This window comes from Muscardinus avellanarius (genome assembly GCF_963383645.1).
Source record: "Muscardinus avellanarius genome assembly, chromosome: 4".
In the NCBI taxonomy this organism is placed as follows: domain Eukaryota; kingdom Metazoa; phylum Chordata; class Mammalia; order Rodentia; family Gliridae; genus Muscardinus; species Muscardinus avellanarius.
Genome location: NC_137789.1, coordinates 131,330,800 through 131,351,480, shown reverse-complemented (window position 1 = coordinate 131,351,480; position 20,681 = coordinate 131,330,800). Strand labels below are relative to the sequence as shown.

The 20,681-nt window shown below is 38.4% G+C and overlaps 1 protein-coding gene across 3 annotated transcripts in view; it reads left to right on the top strand.

Annotated features, from left to right (window-relative positions):
- The window catches only part of HPSE2 (heparanase 2 (inactive)), a gene marked incomplete at both ends in the record, with an annotated part of 666,883 nt that overhangs the window by 493,670 nt on the left and 152,532 nt on the right, over nt 1–20,681 (top strand). For all 3 annotated transcript variants that reach the window (XM_080694401.1, XM_080694400.1, XM_080694399.1), the window contains one exon: nt 14,087–14,180. In XM_080694401.1, coding sequence (XP_080550527.1) covers nt 14,087–14,180 — 94 coding nt within the window. The remainder of the gene's footprint in view (nt 1–14,086; nt 14,181–20,681) is intronic.

Sequence of the window (20,681 nt, the reverse complement as noted above, 5' to 3'; positions counted from 1 at the left end):
TTCTCTCCCTCTCCTTCTCTTCTCTCTCTCCCTCTTCCTCCTCCTCCTCCCTCCTCCTCCTCCTCCTCCTCCTCCTCCTCCTCCTCCTCCTCCTCCTCCTCCTTCTTCTTCTTCTTCTTCTTCTTCTTCTTCTTCTTCTCTCTCTCTCTCTCTCTCTCTCTCTCTTCTCTCTCTCTCTCTCCTCTCTCCCCCCCCACCTCTCTCTTCCCAGCTGCTCTGCCACATGTTCACCTCTAAAACTGTAACTCAAAATATATTCCTCCCCCTTTAGGTTGCTTTTCTCAGGTATTCTGTCACAACAATAGAAAGCTAACACAGTTGATACTTTATCTTTTAAAATGATCCGAATCTCTACCAACAAAAAGATAACAACTTGCTAAAGGTTCAGATGATCATTAGCACTATTTAGCAATAAAATATTTTTAATTTAGGTATGCATTGTTCCTTTCATAGACATAAGGCAAATGTACTTAACTGACAACAATATAATGCAAACATAACTTATATGCATTGGGAAATAAAAAACTTTGTGTGACTGGCTTTATCGCAATACTTGCTTTATTTTTTATTCAAAACCAAACCTACAATACCTCTGAGTTGTGCCTATTTAGGGATTATTTGTTCTGTAAACATTTTGTTAAACCTATTTAGAGAGGAACCTTTATTTTTCTTTTCTGAGGTACTGAGGATTGAACCTAGGGGCATTCTACCACCAAACTATACCCCCAGCCCTATTTTTTTTTTTTTTTGGTGGAACTGGAGTTCCTAGAAATCTTATACCTCTGGGCTACACTCCCAGACTATTTTTATAATTTTTTTATTTGGAAACAGGGTCTTTTAAGCCAGGAAGATTGGCTTCAAACCTGCACGATCCTCCTGTCTCTCCCTCCCAAGTGCAGGGATTACAAGCATACACCACTATGCCTGGCTTATTCCTTACTTTGAAAGAAGGTTTCACTAAGTAGAGGCTGGCCACAATCTGTGATCCTCCCGTTTCAGCCTCCCAAGTAAGGGGATTACAAGCATGTGCCACCACATCAAACTTAGAGGAGGTGTTTTTGACCATGAACCTCTCACCAAAAATCATTCTAAAGGCTGATCAAATATGTAAAACAACCTTTTGAAGGCATTGGAGTACAACAAACAGAAGCAGACTGGGGTCTAGAATCCTTGAACAAATAGAAATTCACAAAGTAAGCTCCATACTATCCCTACCCCCCCCATATTTCTCCTTTCTGATTGATGGGATAATGAAAACTGTATTTTCCAGATTATAGCCAATTGAAATAAAATCTAAGAAGGAAAATATTTTAATTGGCATGAGAAGACAGAGTCAGTATTTAGGACAACCAAAAAAATGACTAGGTGTTAAAGAGGGTAATTCCAGAGAAAAGAGAAGTACAGAAAAGAAGCCCAAATATCTGAATACAAATTATCACAAACTATTGATAACTCCAACTCCTCAGCTGCATAAATATACATAACTCCAAGGTGAAAATAGCAGATGTAAGGCTAAAATGCTGTTCAAGATTTCAGTGGCCTATGGATATTTCAACCCTTGGCATGGTTGAAGAACCTTAATACTTGTTCAGGGAGATTCCAGAAGGCCCACACTTCATGAGTCATGACCACAGCCTTGAAGTAAGGACAATATCTCAGGAGTAAAGGCAAATCTAAAATATGCCAAGCTTGTTAGAGTCACCTAGCACTTACCTGCTTCTCCATGAGATAGAACCAAAATAACAGGTGTGTAGCTGCATGTTGAGGTGGGAGGTCGTGGGCGAGCACTGTGGATCAAGAGTAGAGAGTATGTAACCAGGTGAAACCCAGGAATTGTGGATATTAGATTGGTGGAGAAAACAGAGAGCTTCAGCACTAAGTCCTCAGGGGCGTGGCATGATACTAGTCAATGCCAGTGACTTTTATTGAACCTATCATAGTATTGATGGTGTAGGTCAAACCACCTCACCCCTGAAATCTGGAGAATTTTAGAAGAAGTTGCTGAAGCATAGCTGTTAGCAACATGTAAATGGTAATTTTAATGAATTGTTGAAGACTTAGTGTGGCTTAGATTGAGAGTGAAAAATTCCTAGGAATGGCAGTATTACCCCCCCATACACACACACACACACACACACACACACACACACACACACACACCTTTTGTAAGCTACAAGAAGGATCTTTGAGTGGCTCTGGAAGAGTGAAGATAAGTACACTTACTGTGAAATATAACCACAGAATGCTCCAAAACAGAAGCCAACCTTCCAAGGAAAAGCCTTACTCTTACTCTATCCCCCTCTGGCCTTCATGTCTCACATTAAGGGGAGAAAAAGGTATACTGCTAAGGAAAAAATTGGTGATCAGAGCCCAGAGACACAGGCCTACTAAAACTTAAGTTTAACCATTGGTTATAGAACATTTCTCTTCTCCCACACTCAACTACAATACCAACAATATAATATCAGTTACTTGTAGCTAAAAGAGCTTACATAACATAGATTCTCTCTGGTATCAGTCAGTTTGCTTTCTCTTTGTATTTAAATAAAATCTTTCCTTAGTCACAGAGAAGAACACAGTATGCTGATATTTTCTCTAATTCATAAGTCCTTTTCTCAATAACCAATGTGAGCTGGGCGTGGTGGCGCACACTTGTAATCCCTACGCTTGGGAGGCGGAGACAGGAGGATCGTGCAGATTTGAAGCCAGCTGTGCTCGCTTAAGAGACCCTGTTTCCAAATAAAAATATAAAATAGGTCTGGGAGTATAGCCCGGAGATAGAAGGGTTTCCAGGAACCCTAGTACCACCAAAAAATGAACAAACAAAAAATAATAATAACCAATGTGAATTTGTAGGGAATTTGAGGAAAAGAATAGGAAATTTTAGTGTAACATTCTTTGGAATTCTTTAAATATATCTTTAAAGGGAAGAATGGTAAGGAAACATTCTATTCTTGAGAGACATGTGAATTTTTATCTTGAATTAATGACATTAATATTTCTATTAGCTGAAAAATCTAACTGAATCACCTATCAAATAGAAATAATTTATATTCCAAGCGCTAATCCAAGAAAATTGAACTGTATATTCTGCTACTGATGTAGTTTGCCATATTTACTGAGCTAGAAAGTCAATGTATGTTGTAATTAAGCATCATACAAATCTGACTTCAAATATTGGCCAGTGCCATTTACTAGCAAGGTATTTTATTTCTCTGAGACTCACTTTCTCCATAAGTAAAGTATACACACTAATAGATCCTACCTAAAATCCTGAAAATACCTAATATATAGTAAACATTCAATAAGTGTTTTATTTATTTATTTATTTATTTATTTATTTATTACAGGTCTGAGGATGGAACCCAGGGGCATTTGACCTCTGAGCTACACCTTCTGCCCTATTGTTTTATTCTTTATTTTGAAAGAGGGTCTCACTGAGTTGCAGAGAACCTCACTAAGTAGCTGAGGCTGTCCGCGAACCGCGATCCTCCAGTCTCAGCCTCCCAAATGCTGGGATTACAAGCATGCGCCACCACGCCCGGCTTCAATAAGTGTTTTATAATAAATTATTATCTTATAATGAGGATTAAATGATGTATGTGATTTGTGACAGATACTGAGCACTCATTGAATGTTAGTTTTATAGTATATTAGTATTATCATCATCATCCTTGTCGTTAATTTCCATGCTTAAAAGTGAATGTTCTGTTAAAATAGAAGGGGGCATTTTGTTATTTCTAAAAGGGTAAACATCAGAAATAGCTAGCTTGTACACAAGTGTACTTAAAACCTTTAATGTCATATACTCTTTTTTTTTTTTTTTTGGTGGTTGTACTGGGGTTCCTGGAAGCCCTTCTACCTCTGGGCTACACTCCCAGACCCATTTTTATATTTTTATTTGGAAACAGGGCCCCTTAAGCCAGCATGGCTGGCTTCGAACTTGCACAATCCTTCTGTCTCCGCCTCCCAAGCGCAGGGATTACAAGCGTGTGCCACCACGCCTGGCATACTGTCATATACTCTTAAAATTAAAAATATGGTATTTAAAATCCTTCATTTATTATAAAAGATTATTATTTCAGCCAATTATATGCATCTGACTTGTCTTTCATACATAGAAGGAAGTGAGAATGAAAACTGAGAGAGCTAGGAGTCTAATTGAGAATAGTATATGTAGAGACAAAAGGCTGCCACCTACTGATATGTGACCTTTATTAAATGATCTTCCTCCCAATATTTTAGGTTTCTGTCCTCTTTGGTCACTAGTACTCTTCTCGGTCACTGTGCTTCTCCTAAAAAGCACAGTTGTTTGTCTAACTATAGAAAAATAAGAATGATCCTTCCTCTTAGTAACTGTTTTTGCAGGGTATTAGAATAAATATTATTATTAAGCATTCTCTGACATATACTCATTCAGTCCAGACTAGAATTATCAGAGAGTTCTACATGTTTACCATTTTAGGTTTGACAACAAGGACCATGCCATCTCAAAGGAAAACCTCTTTATTATGAACTGTTGGCCAAACATATTAGTTGGTGTAATGGAATTTTATTGCAATGAATACTCATATGCTTAATTTACACAGATTGTTTTATTAAATAAATTCTCAAATCTCATTGGTTTAACAGAAGTTTGTTTATTGTTATAGCAGTCCATCACTGATATACTTAGTAGAGGGCCATATTTGTGGCCATTTTAGGACCCAGATAGCTACCATCTTGTGACTTTTCCTCAGACTTTACCATTTATCTGGCAAAGTGGGGAATGACACTCTAAAAAAGATGTAGCTTTTTTCTCTCTGCCCTGAAGTGACATATGACTTCTGGGCACATGGGAGGTGCAGGAAACTATGGGTTCTGACCTGGAAGCTGCTTCTTGGCAACAGCTCTACCCCATGGAAGGAAGCACACAACTGTGGTAGTGAAGTGTCTCCACCTACCCAGGGGAGCAAGCCCAGATGCACGTGGGGTTCCCCTCTGTGCTTCCTGTCTAGCAACATCACAGCTCAAACTGGTTATTGTATAACTATTGCAGAAAGTTGTTTTGTATATTTTACCTTTGATTTATAGTTGTCTATGACAGAGTAATTCTGACACAAGCTTGTCTATTATGACTGTAACAGAAAGTACTACTTAATTTGTTTTTAATCAGAATTTCCTAAACTTATTTGATCAACAATCTCCCATTTTTCAAATGACAATGACTCATTCTTTGAACATTTTTGCAAAGAAAAGATTAAAGTTATACCATCTCCATGCCTTATCTATCCACATTTTGTTGTATTTTTTTGGCTTTGCTTATACTGTGCAGTACTTCTCTTTCTTATGAAATTTGAGTTTAGTCCAGTATTGTTTAAGTGTCAAGACAGTTGAAACAGGAAAGACTAAAGGCAAATGAAAAGCAATTATACTTGATTGGTATTCTTTACTTAGTACCTATGTTATCTCTGATTTCCTATTTACCAAATCCCAATGAACCATAGTTTCTGATCTGCAAAATAGGAAGGTGGATTAAATGACACTACATATAAAACAGCTACCAAATAAGTAGGAACTTATTACAAATAAGGTTATTCCCTTCCTCTTTTTATGTTTTTCTTGCTGGTAGTGCACCAATTTAATTATACTTAAATTGTGTTATTCTACCACAAACAAAGACAAGAGGCCAAGGAGAGGATGCAGGTGGGAACTATATAAGCAAGTACCAGTTTATAAACATGGAATTTTTAGGGATACTGCATATAGCTGATTGGGTTCTAGCAACTTAGACCCTACCATTTCTGTTACTGATACTCCATAGTCAGATATAGCAGAAAGCTAAGGAATTAAGCTACAGACCCCTCTCTTGCATTGGTTCCTATGAGTGCTGGCAGTTACTGAAAGTTATAGAATGTCCTAGGTGGTAAGGGAGTGGAGGAAGGTTGCTATCAGGAGGCATTTCCAAGTACATATTTCTGGTAAATTGCTGAGAGAGACTGACTTAATTATTTAAGTTATGATTTATTTTTATTTTATATAAATATTTACTTTTAAAATTAATTTCATGGTTTATATATTTAATCACTTTTTTTTGGTACTGGGGGTAGAATCTAGAGGCTTTCTACCTTCAGGCTATACTCCAGACCTATTTTATATTATATTTGGAAACAGGGTCTCACTAAGGTGCTGAGAGCCTCACTAAGTAGCTGAGGCTGGCTTCAAACCTGTGCGATCCTCCTGTCTCAGCCTCCCAAGTGCGAGGATTACAAGCTTGTGCCACCATGCCCAGCTTATTTAATCACTTTTTAAAGAGGAACTCTACAAATTGTGTAAGTTTCAGACCCAAAATACATAGATCCTTTCCTGCCTGCAATTCTGGTGCCATCACCTGCTATTACTCTGAAAAATCCCAAAGGTGCCCTCCGCAGAACTTGTTCCCATGGCTGGAGCTACACAGGCAGGACTCTCCCACCCCTTTCTATAGAGTTCTAATCAGCACTATTGGGACCAAGGTCTAGCTGTTTGAGCCTCTGCCAAGCTACAGTGTCTCTCCACACACAAACCTGGATACATGGGGGAAAATGGTCTGGACTTGAGACTCATGACCCAGAGTGTGTAAGAAGTAAGGAGAGAGAATATTGGGAACCGGGGCCTTAAAGCAGCAGGGAGGTACCTGACAGGGACTTTTACTACATCAGAATTACATGAACAAGATGGAGGGTGTCGTGTATAAAAAGTCTGTTCCGTGTTTTGTCTTTCAGTGGTTTCGTTCGAAGCACCCCTCATTATGCTGTAACTGTCTTCTGTATTTACATCTTTTTAATAAACTCCTTTAAATCTTCAGCAAGAGTCCTGGCTATTGCATATCTACCCTTAGCTCAGGACAAGAACCCATACTTTTTGTGGGGTTTTTTTGTGTTTTTTGGGGAGAAGTATTCCCAGGGGTCTACCAAAGGTCCCTGGGGACAGTCTCCTCAAACCATAACAATTATTTGCCTGTTGGATTGTCCACAATCCTGACCTTTACTGGTACCATTCTTCTAAAAGATTTTTCCAGAATACAAATTCTTTCAAATTCCTAAACTATAGTATTTTAATCTATTGTATGCTTACTGCACAGTTTTATACAACCTGTTTTAAGAAAGTCAGGGAAGTACCAATGTTGTCTAGGAACATTCTTTTTAATCGTAGCATTCATTTCGTCCAAGCTTTCCTACCTAAAGTGGTTCTGAATATGGGATACAAAGGTTGACCATTGTAAAGAAGATGAAGAATCATGCAGCTTCAGAACCCCATGGCAACTGTTATGAAGAATGTGCTCAGCAGGAGCCCAGGGTGAGGGCCTTTGGAGGAGGGGCACGTGCAATTTATAAAGCTATTTAGAGACCCAAGTCAGCTTTCTCCAATGTTTGACTTCAAGGTGTCAGAATAGATTTTATAGGTCAGTGGGGTTGTTCTACTGATTACCCAAGCCTATCCCCCTTCAGTGGGGAATGCCCTGGTTTTATGGAATTACCTGCTCAGTCAGCAGGCAGGGTGTTAAATTCTGAGCAGACGCCCCCTCCTCCTTAAAAGCAGCAGGCAGCAAAATAGGTCCGGAAATTCCTGAGCATTGGGAAGCCAGCACTAATGCAATTACCTGAAATAAAAGAAGGGGTCAGAAAATAAGGGGCAAAGGTTTTTCCTCTTAAAGTGAAAGGCCAGGTAAGCAAAACCAGCTGTCCCTGGAGCCAACAAACTCCCCTCATTAAATGTTTAAAGAGGCTAATGGGCCTAAGTAGTAATTGCAGTACAATTCTGAAGACTGAATCTAAGGTATAGGGAATGGGGTGAGTGGAATAGCATTGGGATTAAAGCCTGGCTGGCAGAGTCAGAGAGGAGGTAAGATCCAACCATGATAGAGGATCTCTAAATGTCCAGAATGAAATTAAGAGTCAGATGCTTTGACCAGGAGGCCCTAACACTTGTCAATATCCCTGTAAGATGGGCGTAGATGTCTCAGTTGGTAAAGTTTTAAGTTTATAAGCTAGGATAATAAGATCTGTAATAGTTTTCCAATAACTAAATGTAGAAAATTTTATGTATATGATTTATAAAAATTATGGAATAGTATACAGCAAAATTTTGACAATGGCGCTCTCTATGTGTTAGGCTCTAGGTGATTTTTCATTTTATATTTCAATTTTGTTTGTACTCTTTTTCTAATTTGTCTATAATGACCTTTTTTTTTTTTTTTTGGTGGTGGTGGTGCTGGGGATGGAACCCAGGGGCCTTCTACTTCCGGGCTATACTCCCAGACCTATTTTATATTTTATTTGGAAACAGGGTCTCTTAAGCCAGCTGAGGCTGGCTTCAAACTTGTGTGATCCTCCTGTCTCAGCCTCCCAAGCGTGGAGATTATAAGCATGCGCCACCATGCCCAGCTATGACCATTTATTTTTATAATAAAAATAAAGGGCACCATTTCAAATAAAACAAGATGAAGTATATTATACTAGAAATTAAATTTAAAACTCAGGTGGATAATAGAGTTGGTGAATAAATTGGCAAGTGCTTCCATTTACTTTGTATACCCTTACATACATATGTATATCTCTCTGTATGCTTAACATGCCTGCCACTCTGGAGACAGAAGTGAAAGCCATTATCATTGACCAAGACAGATTATTTGACCACGCACAAATGTTTCAAAATCATTGCATTTGTAATAGCTGTCAAAAGGTTATTGTAGAGTAGCCTTTCTTGTCTTCAACTTTCAGTTGAGTAGCTCAGCTACTTGTGGTATGATTCTAAGAGAAGCTGAAATTCTAAGAAAGCTTAGAGGAGGAGGATTCACCTAAAAGTGTCAGCCTAGGTGATTCTGCCAGGATTTATGTAAAAGTTTTCATAGTATCTCTGATTGAGAAAACCTCTTTCCCCTTTCTTTATTTTCTTCTGACTTATTTGTTCTTCAATATCCTATGTAGCCATTACTAAATTAATTAACTCTTGTTAAGACCAGTGGGTAGCTAAGAATTATATTTATCTTCCCAATGAGAAAGAGAAGCAGAGAGTTGGCCCCAAATCACCACTAAATTATACTCACTTGTAATTCTTTTCGCCCAGTCTTTGTTAGAAATTACCATAACCAAGGCTAAGGTGGTAGAGCATTTGCCTAGTATGTATGAAGCCCTGTGTTCAATTCCTAGCACATCCCTAAAAAAGAAAGAAATCATCACTGTTATTGTTTTTAACAATCTATTGTTTTCAAATGGTCACCACAGACTTCTTCATCTCTATTCCCAACTCTGTGTGGTATATTGGATCTGTCACTATAAAGAGCCACTATCAAAATCAAAGCTTTAGGAATGTTTCAAATAGCCACAGATTGTCCATGCCGAATGTTTTCTTTGAAGCTTTATATTTACAAAGGTTCAAAGGTATTCAAGAAAGAAATTGAGGATTGTGTCAGATTCATATCTTATGGTTGCACAACCCCCTTTCTTAAGAGCAATAGCCAATGTTGACAACCAAAGTTCCTGTTTTTATAGTTCAATATAAATATGAGTTTAGGACTGCAAGTTAAATTACTGAAACTTTCACAATATAATATGGGGATTATTTGACACTCAAATGTAAATTGGACTCAGACTGAGGTTATTAAAAAGATGCTTAATAGTCAGGTTAGGAGAATAAAAGTTGGTCAAAGGTGAAGGTGATACCCTTGGACCTATTTGAGAAGCATTTTAAGGCTCTCTGACACCCCCATTAACTTCCCTGATTTGCTTAGAGAGCTTCTCTATAGCCGTGGCATCATCCATTTTTTATTAATGATGAAGAGCCCTTAGAGACATTTCCTGTCTCATCATATTTCCGTAATTCCTTCAACCAACTCTCATTACCTGGTATATAATTCCCTCTTGATATTATGTATATCTTTGATATCTCAAACAGAATTCTTCATCTCCCTTGAAAATCTGTACCCTTATCTGACTAGCCTATGTGTGTTGGCACCAATGTTATCCAAAATCTTCTCATCATTGACTTCCTTGCTCCTGCCCTCTCTAGAAGCTTTATTAGTTCTTCATTTATAGCTTCTTACTTTTACTTCGTTTTTGCCTTCTTTTTTAGACTTATGTAACTTTTTGCACTATTAAGATTACTCTTTTTTTTAACTGCTTTACCTACCTGTAGGTCTTGTTCCAATCTAATTTATAGCACTCAGGAATAGCTCAGGATCAACTGAGAATGATTGAATCCAGCTTGGTAGGTTAAAAATGAGGTCAATAATCCACTCTAAAAAGCTTAAGCAAAAGATTTTATTGGAGTTCTTTCCCCATGTGTCACATGGGAGGAATTGGACTATTTCTAGGTCAAGAAAAACAGACTGTTATATCCACTGAGTGGACTCTAATAGGGAGCAGACTTCCCTTTGCTTCCCACCTGCCAGGAGTCTAGAATCTGTTCTTGCTGGTCTCTACTTACCTCCTTCAAATTCTACAGTGGATAAGTATGTTCTTCTCTGGGGAGAGGCTCCATCTACTCATCCCAACCAAGAGTCTTTTAGTCAGTTTCTGCTACCTTGGATCTACTGATAGAGTAGATTTGGGTTTTTTGTTTGTTTGTTTGTTTGTTTGTTTGTTTTTGCGGGTCTGGGGATGGAACCCAGAGGCATTTGACCTCTGAGCTACACCCCCTGCCCAATTTTTTATTCTTTATCTTGAAACCGGGTCTCACTGAGTTGCAGAGGGCCTCACTAAGTAGCTGAGGCTGTCCGTGAACCGCGATCCTCTGGTCTCAGTCTCCCAAATGCTGGGATTACAAGCGTGCGCCACCACGCCCGGCTCTAGATTTGGTTATTGAATACCTTTTATGTGCCAGCTTCTATAACCAGCATTTTCCCTTTTTTGACTAGCAAAGTGATCCTGTGAAAATATTATGGGTTTGGACTTTTTAAACCCATCTTAAAGAATGGGAAACCCAGGGGCTGAGACAAGAGGATTGAGCTTTGTGGATAGCCTCCGCTACTTAGTGAGGCCCTTTGTAACTCAGTGAGACCCTGTTTCAAAATAAAGAATACAAAATAGGGCTGGGGGTGTAGCTCTGAGGTAGAATGCCCTGGGTTCCATCCCTAGTACTGCTAAAAAAGAAAGAATGAGGAATCCAATATCATTTAGGTAGTAAGTGGCAAAATGGATTGAATCAGTATTTTTTAACCACAGGTTCTGTGTACTTGAGAAAAGGGATAAGAGGAAGGTGGGGGGGGGAATGAAGGGATATTCAACTATGGGCTATGGATTAGGAGGGCAAATGAGAGTATTCACAGGAACTCCTACATGTTGAAAAGTTATACCTAAGGTGTGTGTGTGTGTGTGTGTGTGAGAGAGAGAGAGAGAGAGAGAGAGAGAGAGAGAGAGAGAGAGAGCGAGCGAGCCAGCATGCATGCCTGAGAAAGAGAGTACCTGGATATTGAATCCAGGGGTATTCTATTTCTGAGCTACACCCCCTCAGCCCTCTTTTATTTTTATTTTTCTTATTTGAAATAGGATCTTAATATTCAGTACAATACACACACACACACACACACAAATACCTGGAATTTTTATCTCAATAAGTACTAAACTATATGTGTTGCATTAAAAAAATTCAAACACTGATCTTTTCTGTAGTTATTGGAGAACTAATGAAGAGGAAAGCATAATATGCTTGATTAAGTAATAAAGAATGATTATCGTTTGTCATATATAGTCACTATATAACATAGAAACAAGTATTTACGTATTCAACTATGTATTAGGCTAACTGCATAATTTTTAAAATTTTAACACTACTCTGTTCCAATATGCCCAGGTTATCACCTATCTCGGTTTAAGAAAAAAAATAAGAGGTGAAGTACTAATGTGGAGAGGTTGTAAGAAATCTTAATGAAAGGACAGGCCTGGCACTATGTGTTGTATATAATAAATGTTAAGTGAATTTGAACCAAGGATGAGGTAAAATGTCGTATCATTGTTTTATTCCCTAATATAACCATCAAAGTTTTTAAAAATTATGTCCACTCTGAGACAGCAGTTCCTCTTTTTTAGGATTTTCTATACTTAATAGCATTAGTCAGTCCCTTATTCCTTATAGCCCCATATTTGTGAGCTGAAAATTAGAAAATAACTATGAGTTACTGGGTGCCTACTGTGTGTTAGGAACTTTAAGCTTATTATCTCCTTACTTTGTAATCAATTCTGAGGATAGTTATATTATCCCTCTTTGAAGAATTAAAAAAGAAAAAGCCAGGTGTGGTGGCAAAGGCCTTTAATATTACTTTGGAATCCAAGGCAGAAGGATCACAGGTTCAAGGCCAGCCTTGGCAACTTTGGGAGCCTGTTACAAAATTAAAAAATTAAACAGGACTGGAGGTGTATTTCCATGGTTAGAACACTCCTGTGTTCAATTCTTAGTAGTTCTCCTCAACAACAAAAGAATAGGAAAACTGATCAGAGTCCAGTGGTGATGCCTGTAATCCCAGCTCCTCAGGAGACTGAGGCAAGAGAAACTTAAATTTGAGGCCAATCTGAACCACCTAGGAAGACCCTATCTCAAATCAAATTTAAAATGGGCTGTGGATGTAGTATGGTGGTAGAACACTTAGCATGCACAGTGCTCTGGATTCAATCCTCAGAAAGAAAAACAAAAACAAACAACAAAAAAAAAACTGAGGTCCATAGTAAATACCAGATCTGGCGTTTGAACTCAGATGTTTCTGGCTTTAAAATTGTGTTTTTTCTGCCAGGCGTGGTGGCGCATGCTTGTAATCACCATGCTTGGGAGGCAGAGGCAGGAGGAGTGCGCTGGATCGAAGCCAGCTTTGCTGGCTTAAGAGACCTTGTTTCCAAATAAAAGTATAAAATAGGTCTGGGAGTGTAGCCTGGAGGTAAAAGGGTTTTCAGGAACCCCAGTACCACCAAAAAAAAAATTGTAGTTTTTCCAGCATACCAATTATTTAAACATTGATTCCGTGGAAATATCTTAAGGAGGTAATGGAGGCCAAAGGAAGGCTGACTAGATGAGACTTGTTACCTACCCTCACTTCAACCAGAGCACCTGCTTCATGATAAAAGTGTTGTAAAACCTAAGCATATCACATGTTAGTATGGGGACTGAACATTAAACAAAGAATCTTCATGTAATCCTATGACATGTACTGATGGGTATTTTATTTAAAAATATTAAACATCTATCATTAGCCATCAAGCAAGGAGACTTTAGAAGGTTAGAAAAGGCAACCAGAAATTATAAACATTAAGAAATTTAGTCAAATCTGAATTTTACAAAGATGGAGATAAGGGGGGATTTGAAGTAGTAAAAGTCACCTAACCATAGGCCAGCCTCAGCTTAGTCTTCAGAATAAAGGATTTACAGAGGAGTCCCATAAGCTGGGTAAGCCTGTTTTGATCAACTGTTCACAACATAGTATCAGCACAACTTAATGTTTCAATAAGCTACCTAATGAAAACCAGACCAAAAGCAAAAACCAATGGGTACTAGCTCTTTGTTATTTTTGGAGATGACTCTAAGATTTGAATTTGTACCATGTATTTATTTGTTTGTTCATTAATTCCCTCATTTGTTGATACCAAAGTAGTGGGGAGAAAGTTGACTAAATTATTATGTCAGGAAGTGAGCTGGAGACTGGAAACATCTGATTGAACTAAATCAGATATTTGCTTTGGTATTCATTTTATTTAAATGTATAGAAACCTATCAAAATATTTGTCTAATCCTTTGATACTCTCATGTACTTTTATTACTTTAAGGGATGGGTAGGAGATGAGTGTTAAGTCACTTTCCCCAGTAAGATTTTTCGTATTATCTGATTTATATGATGGAATTGTAGTCAGTTCACACAAAACAAGCAATGAGGTTTCATGTGACAAAGTTTTCAAAAATCACAATATTATCTCACAAATAGAGGTGGAAATGGAGAATGTTATTTGTTTGTAGAGTACCCAGGATCAAAACATTTCAGGATTGAAGCCCTGGGCTGTTTCTTCAGGAAACCTCTGGTTAGAGAAGTGTATTTGTAGTCCTTTTATCAAGATTTTATCTGATTCATATTTTATTTTTATTCCAGTTGCTACATTGATGGCCGGGTGGTCAAAGTGATGGACTTCCTGAAAACTCGCCTGTTAGACACCCTCTCTGACCAGATTAGGAAAATTCAGAAAGTGAGTAAAAGTATCCTGGGAAGAAGAGGATTGAGTTTGGGGGTAAGACAAGGAAGAGGTCCCAGGCTCCCAGCTGGTCTTCAGCACTATGGAAATAGGGTAGAAAATTTGTGAAATACTGTAGTCCAGATGGACATGGGCAAAAGCTCCCTCTCTCAAGTGATGATTGTTTATTGTCTTCCAAATCCAAACAAGGTTATATGTGCTATATCAATGTTTAGAAACTTCTCTATTTTAACACTTATTGGCAAAGATGTGGAGAAAAGGGAATTCTTACACACTGTTGTCAGGAATAGAAATTAATATAGCCATTACGGAGAACAGTGTGGTGGTTCCTCAAAAACTAGAAATAGAGATACCATATGATCCAGCTATGCTGCCTCTGGATATACATCCCAAGCAAATGAGAGCAGAGCTATCTGTATAACAGAGCTATCTGTATAACAGAGCTCTCTGTATAACAGAGCTGTCTGTATAACAGAGCTGTCTGTATAACAGAGCTGTCTGTATAACAGAGCTCTCTGTATAACAGAGCTCTCTGTATAACAGAGCTGTCTGTATAACAGAGCTCTCTGTATAACAGAGCTCTCTGTATAACAGAGCTGTCTGTATAACAGAGCTCTCTGTATAACAGAGCTATCTGTACCCATGTTTATTGCAGCACTATGTATTGTAGCCAAGATATGGAATCAATCGAGGGGTCCATCTGTCCATGCACATACGAATGGATAAAGAAATTATTTAGCATTCCATATGAAGTGGCATATTATTCAGCCATAAAGAAGAATTAAATCCTGTAATTTTGTGGCAAAATGGATGGAACTGAAGGGCAATATATTAAGTGAAATATGCCAGACACAGAAAGACAAGTATCCCCTGTCTTCTCTTACATGTAGAAGCTAAAAGAATTGATCTCAAACTAGAAGAGTATAGAATAGTGACTAGTAGAGAATAGGAAGAGGAAAGGGGAGAAAACATAAAGGGAAGCTGGGTCACAGGCACCAAAACACAGTTAAATAAGAGAAGTGAGTCCTAGAGTTCTACAGCACAGTTGGGTGAGTATAGTTCACATAGCTTATTATATATTCTACAAAGAACTGGAATAGGACAGGAGGAGCCTTTGAAGGCTCTAAACATAGCGAAATGATAAAGACACAGAAATACTAATTGTCCTTACTTGATCAGTACACATTGTATCCATGTTTTAAAATATCACACAATACCCAATAAATATGTATGTATGTTAAAATTAATTAAAACACAGCATAGCATTTTTAAAATAAGGACTCTACATGGGAAAAATATCAGAGGTTTTTTTTAAGGGTCTGGGGATGGAACCCTGGGGCATTCAACCTCCGAGCTACACCCTCTACCCAATTTTTTTTTTATCAGAATTTTAAAAAAATCAACTTATCTTCATCTTCCCAAATTAGTCTTCCATTCAAAATTAATTCTTATTTTTGGAGGGGGTACTCAAGATGGAACCCAGGGGCACTGTACCTCCGAACTACACCCCAGCCCTATTTTATAGTTTGTTTGTTTGTTTGTTTATTTATTTTGCAGTACTGGGGATGGAACTCAGGGGCATTCTACCTCTGAGCTACACCCCCAGCCATATTTTTATTCTTTCTTTCTTTCTTTCTTTCTTTCTTTCTTTCTTTCTCTCTTTCTTTCTTTCTTTTTCTTTTATTGTGGTACTAGGGTTAGAACCCAGGGGCTTTCTACCTCCAGGCTATATACCCAGACCTATTTTATACTTTATTTGGAAATAGGGTCTCACTAAATTGCTGAGAACCTCACTAAGTAACTGAGGCTGGCTTTGAACCTGTGCGATCCTCCTGGCTCAGCCTCCTAAGCGTGAGGATTACAAGCGTGCGCCACCACGCCTGGCTTTATTCTTTATTTTTGAAACAGGGCCTCACTGAGTTGCAAAGGGCCTTACTAAGTAGCTGAGGCTGTCCGTGAACCCTGCATTCTCCTGTCTCAGCCTCCTGAATGCTGGGATTACAAACACGCACCACCATGTCCAGCTCAGAATTAAATTTTTTATATTTTTTCTGTATTACTAAAAAATATTTTTAATAATTTTTTCTAAATTTTGAGATTAGTAAAGAAAGAACAGGTTTACTTTGTTATATTTTTTCACAAAGGATTATTTGAGGTCAGTTTAAGAAGAGAATGGTTACATTCATTCAGTGAAATTCTGGTCTTAGCCATTGACAATTCTGAGCCATTTTATACTATTCCTAGGTATTTAAGATCAGCCAAGGCCAGCCGTGTGGCTCTTGCTTGTGATCTCAGCATTTGGGAGGTGGAGACTGGAATGCCTCCATTTGAGGACAGCCTCAGCTACTTAGCGAGGCACTTTGCAACTCAGTGAGACCCTGTCTCAAAATAAATAAGTAAATAAATAAATAGATTAAAAAATAGGGCTGGAGTTGTAGCTTTTGTGGTACAATGCCCCTGGGTTCTATATCCCAGGTACCAAAAAAAAAAAGAAAAAAAAGAATCAGCCAAGGAAGATCTGCATTCTTTAAAGAGGAAGGAAAAGCAATTGCCTGTAGTTTTCTGCAAAACCCTTTTGGATGGCTGATGATTCTGTCTTGATTATACTCAGAATCACCAGTCATGCTCATTAAGTTTCCAGTCTCACTCCTGACCCTCTAATTTAGTATGGCTGGAGTGAATCCCAGAGATCTCTTTTTAATAACCACTGGTCTTGTGGTTCTACCCAAATCAGAGCTCCTAGAATCACATTTTGAAATATACTGGATGCATCAATTTTGAATTATGAGGATCTACAATTTCCGTGAGCCTTTATAAGATACCCCATCCTTCATTGCCCAGTCAGGTTCTCTGTCATGAAATGGAGACCCTGTGGATATCCAGTGATCTTTTGAGTAAATATGAGATAAATAAACAAACTAATGAATTGCTCAGGTATAAAGTTAGATCTGAATTTAAAAACGTATTGAAGAAATCACAGAAAATGATCTTTGAGAGATAAAGTGGAAGTCTGTACCTTATTTGTATTCATACCAATGTTGTATCAGATTACAAGCAGCCTCCTGAACCTTCTTGTTCTCAAGGGATTTTAGAGGCTGAAACCCCTCAGGACTTAATGGACTCCTGCATCCCAGTCTGATTCCTCCTGGGACCAGAAACATTGGAAGCATCCTTTTCTGTCACTGCAGTCTACTAAAAAGGGCAGCTAAATGATTTGAAATGTTTCTACCAGCGTTCGTTTTCTCTCTTTCCTCTCTCTCTCTCTCTCTCTCTCTCTCTCTCTCTCTCTCTCTCTCTCTCTCTCTCTCTCTCTCTTCTCTCTGTGTGTTTGACATTCAACTAGTAAAAAGTATTTACTAATCACTTAGCAAGTACCAGGAAAAGTGCCAGATGTTGAGGATACAGGATGGAATAAATTCTGGCCTTTTCCTTCAAGGAACTCAGTTTTAAGTTTTATTACTTTAAGAAGATTGAACATATTGCCTAATGTAATAGAATGTCGATCTGTTGAATATTACAACTTTCTAAACTCACTATAGTAATATAATATTGGATATTGCTCTCTAGAAGGAAGGAGGAATTTTCTTTCATTCATTTTCATTCATTCATTCATTCATTCCTTATTTAATTAAACCAACATTATTGAGTGCTTACTATATTTCAGGCACTGTTTTAAGGGTTTATATTACAACAGTATACAAGATAGCCAAATCTGTCTATTTTGGCTTTTCCAATTTTGAGTCAAGCAGTTGTCATTAGAAGTAATAGAGTAGCATTAATAGTGAAGGTTCTAACTATACTCATGTTATTAGGTAAGTGTGGCTTTAGACTAAAACTAAGTCAGAGGAATAGGGAGTAAGGCTCTTCTTTCTCCCCACGTTCCATCACCTTCCACCACTGCATACTTCTTAACCATCACAAAACATTCAAACCCCGGAATAGTTACTAAGCTTACCTTCTGCTTTAGCTAGGAACGAGGAAAATTAAGGAAAAGGGATAAGATCCTGTGTACCACTGAGATGCAGACCTTTAAAAACATGTCTGATGGGATGGGGAGTAAAGCACCATTACTGGCAAGAATAATGGAGCCTCTAAGAGAAATGACCTATATGAAGAAAGCATTTGGAAGGAGAGGGCTAGACTTAGCAACAGGGCCCCCAGTCACCTTCTTGCTATCAAAAGCAGAACAGCAGAACATGTCCAGAGGACTGTTAGGCTAAAGTTCCTATTCTGGTTATCTCTTGCTGTGCAACAAATTACCCTAAAACTTAGAGGCATAAAACAACCATTTTTTATACCCATGGATTGTATGAGCCAGGAATTCTCACAAGTCCCAGTGGGAATGGTTTGTCTCTGTTGCACAATGTCTAAAGCTTCAGTTAAAATTTGTGGGGACTGGAGTGACTCAAAGCTTGGCATCTGTAATTATCAGAAGGCCATTCACTCACCTGTCTAGCAGGTAATACCAGATACCAGCTGGTGTCTCAGTTGAGTCTGACAGCCAGAACACCTGCAAGCACATTCTTTATGTAGCCTGGGCTTTCTCCTAAGGTTCTAAAGTCAGATGCCCAAGACAGAGCCAAGGAAATTAAGGAAAACTTATACCACCTTTTCTAACTCACTCTCAGAGGTCACAGGGCATCAGTTCAGCCATATTCTACTAATTGAAGCAGCCACCAACACCCATACAGTTCCTAAAAGAGAAGAAATAAAATCCTCCTAATGAAGGAATGGCAAGATTCTGGAAAAGCATATAGGACCAGAAATATTTCTGAAGTAATTTTTGGAAAATACTATCTGGCACAGTTCTATCCTCCTCGTTTCATTTAGTGGGCCTTAAATCACTTCCCTGACTAGTTCTTTCCTCAATTCTCTTTTTCGAAGCCCTTTCCATATATTACCTTAACTGGATGTGTGTTGGAAGTGTTGTGGGCTCAGATTCTCTGAGTATGGACTCACTGAGCAGCCTTTCTGTTGTCTTCAGCAACGTGGACCCAGTTGTCACAGCCTCCAGGATGAGAGTCTGTCTTGCCACAGCCCAGGATGTGCCTTCCCTGAAGAGAGGAGAGCTGGAACAAGAGCAGGGTTGCCAAGCTTTGATTGTTGAAAAATTGTTTGGCTGTTCCTAAGTCTTTGGGTGGGCAAGGGGGTGCAGGGACTCGAGAATGGGGGTCAGAAGGCACACTTGGGCAGACTGACCCAGTGTCCTTCTTGCAAACTCATAAAAACCAGTTTAGAGATGAGCCAAGTAAGGTTTAATGTTTACATACCTGGAACTCCACCAAAAGCTAGAAGTTGAATCTTCATTTCTTCTCTTTTAGTAAATCTTAAGAGAAGTCCTAATGATAGTGCTACCCCCTCCATACCTCCTTCTCCAGGCCCATATTGGTTGGAAAAGGGTAGATTTCCCATATAATGGAGCCATGTAGAAGTGGTTTGATAAATCTATGGCTAGATTGTTTGAGCACAGGATTTCAAGTTTGATGGCCTCAGTTGGAATATAAGCTGTGTGGCCTTAGGCCAGTCACTTGATTTCTTTGATTTTTCTTCTTCCTCTATAATATTAAGATACTAAGAACACTATGCTCTCTCCCTCTTAGAGAGATTAGGAAAGTCACGTGAGACTCTGATCAATTCCTGTTGAATGCTAGTTGTTATTGCTAATATTATTGTTACTGTTATTATAGCTATTTTAATAATAATTTCTGTGACTACAGAAGCTTCATGATACCTTTATCCTTCACTTGTGTTTTTTGGGGGCTTTTTTCTCTTTTCTCTTGCTTTGAACCCTAGAGAATATGATAGGTGATATTTTTGGCATCAGAAAGTCAATGATTCAATTGCTAAAAACATCTGTGGTTTCCAAATTTGGACTGCCACTTAGAGAAAAATTCTCAGTTTTCTAAGCAGTGAGCAAATTATCTGGTTATATGAAAATCTGCATGAAACTTTTGGAAGCTAAATAGAGATATGTTTGGACAACTCACTCCTTTGGATGGCTCCTTCCGTTAGGATAAGGACAATCATCTGTATATTGGGAGATGAGTCAAAGGAAAGAGTTGAGCATCTTATAATGCAGGAAAGAGTCAGATGGGAAAGTGAAAGACATTTCTCTCACAGGGCAGACACAGTGCAGATGGTATATTGTGGAAAGCTTGGCTAACTCCAAAACGATGACATAAGAACCAAGAAGAACCACTTTAGCTTAAGTTATTTGGACTCTATGATTTGTGTCTTCATCTCCTAGAGGAATCAGAGGAGGAAGTAACACTTTTTGATATTATTTTCAGCAATTCAATAAGCACAGGAAGGAGTTGGTGAAATCCCAGCCATAAGGGAAGTATTTCCAAAAGTTCTGTCCATATGATTGCATTTTGAATACTTAGTAAACTGAACAATTGGCTTCCTTCGTATTTGAAAAATTTTGTTTCTTCCTCCTTTCCTTTTTTCTTCCCTCTATCCCTTTGTTTGTCAACTGTTTATAACATTCCTTAG